The sequence below is a fragment of the Aedes albopictus genome, chromosome 3 (assembly GCF_035046485.1).
Source record: "Aedes albopictus strain Foshan chromosome 3, AalbF5, whole genome shotgun sequence".
NCBI classification, from domain to species: Eukaryota; Metazoa; Arthropoda; class Insecta; order Diptera; family Culicidae; genus Aedes; species Aedes albopictus.
In genome coordinates, this window is record NC_085138.1 from 68,204,416 (window position 1) to 68,204,889 (window position 474).

Sequence of the window (474 nt, forward strand, 5' to 3'; positions counted from 1 at the left end):
TTCAAGTGATGATCATGAAAATGAACTGGAAATTGCTTTTTTAGTCATAACAAGTTATTACTGGTCACTTATAATGATTCTGCCCTTCAAAAAACGAAGAATATGATTTATGACCGCTTCCCTGAACAAATGGAACCACTGTGTAATGGTTCACTTATAATGACTACTAAATGTGCTGACTGTGCACTGTATACAACATATTTTGAATGAATCAATTCTTCTCCTTTCTGTCTGCTGCTGTCCGATCTGTCAGTCTACTCAGCGACAGCCGCTCAGTTGCGAGGGAGCGGACGGTGGTTTCACCGTCGTTTCGCGGTTAACAGTGTTGCCGGTAACATCCCCCGCCCCGTGAACCACTTCCGTTTCCGGCGCGACTTCATCCTCCTTCTTGTCGTTGCTCGCAACATCCAGGACTGCCAGCTTCACTGCCGGCCTGGCGAAGACTCCTCGAGCTGTCTGTACTACTGCACGTCG

General features: G+C 47.0%; 1 protein-coding gene across 1 annotated transcript in view; it reads right to left on the bottom strand.

Moving 5' to 3' along the window:
* Window positions 1-258: 258 nt before the first annotated feature.
* LOC134290231 (uncharacterized) overlaps window positions 259-474 on the bottom strand; it is a 6,455-nt gene continuing 6,239 nt past the window's right edge. Inside the window, exon 2 of the mRNA XM_062857301.1 lies at window positions 259-464. Within this exon, the coding sequence (XP_062713285.1) occupies window positions 259-464 (206 nt within the window). The remainder of the gene's footprint in view (window positions 465-474) is intronic.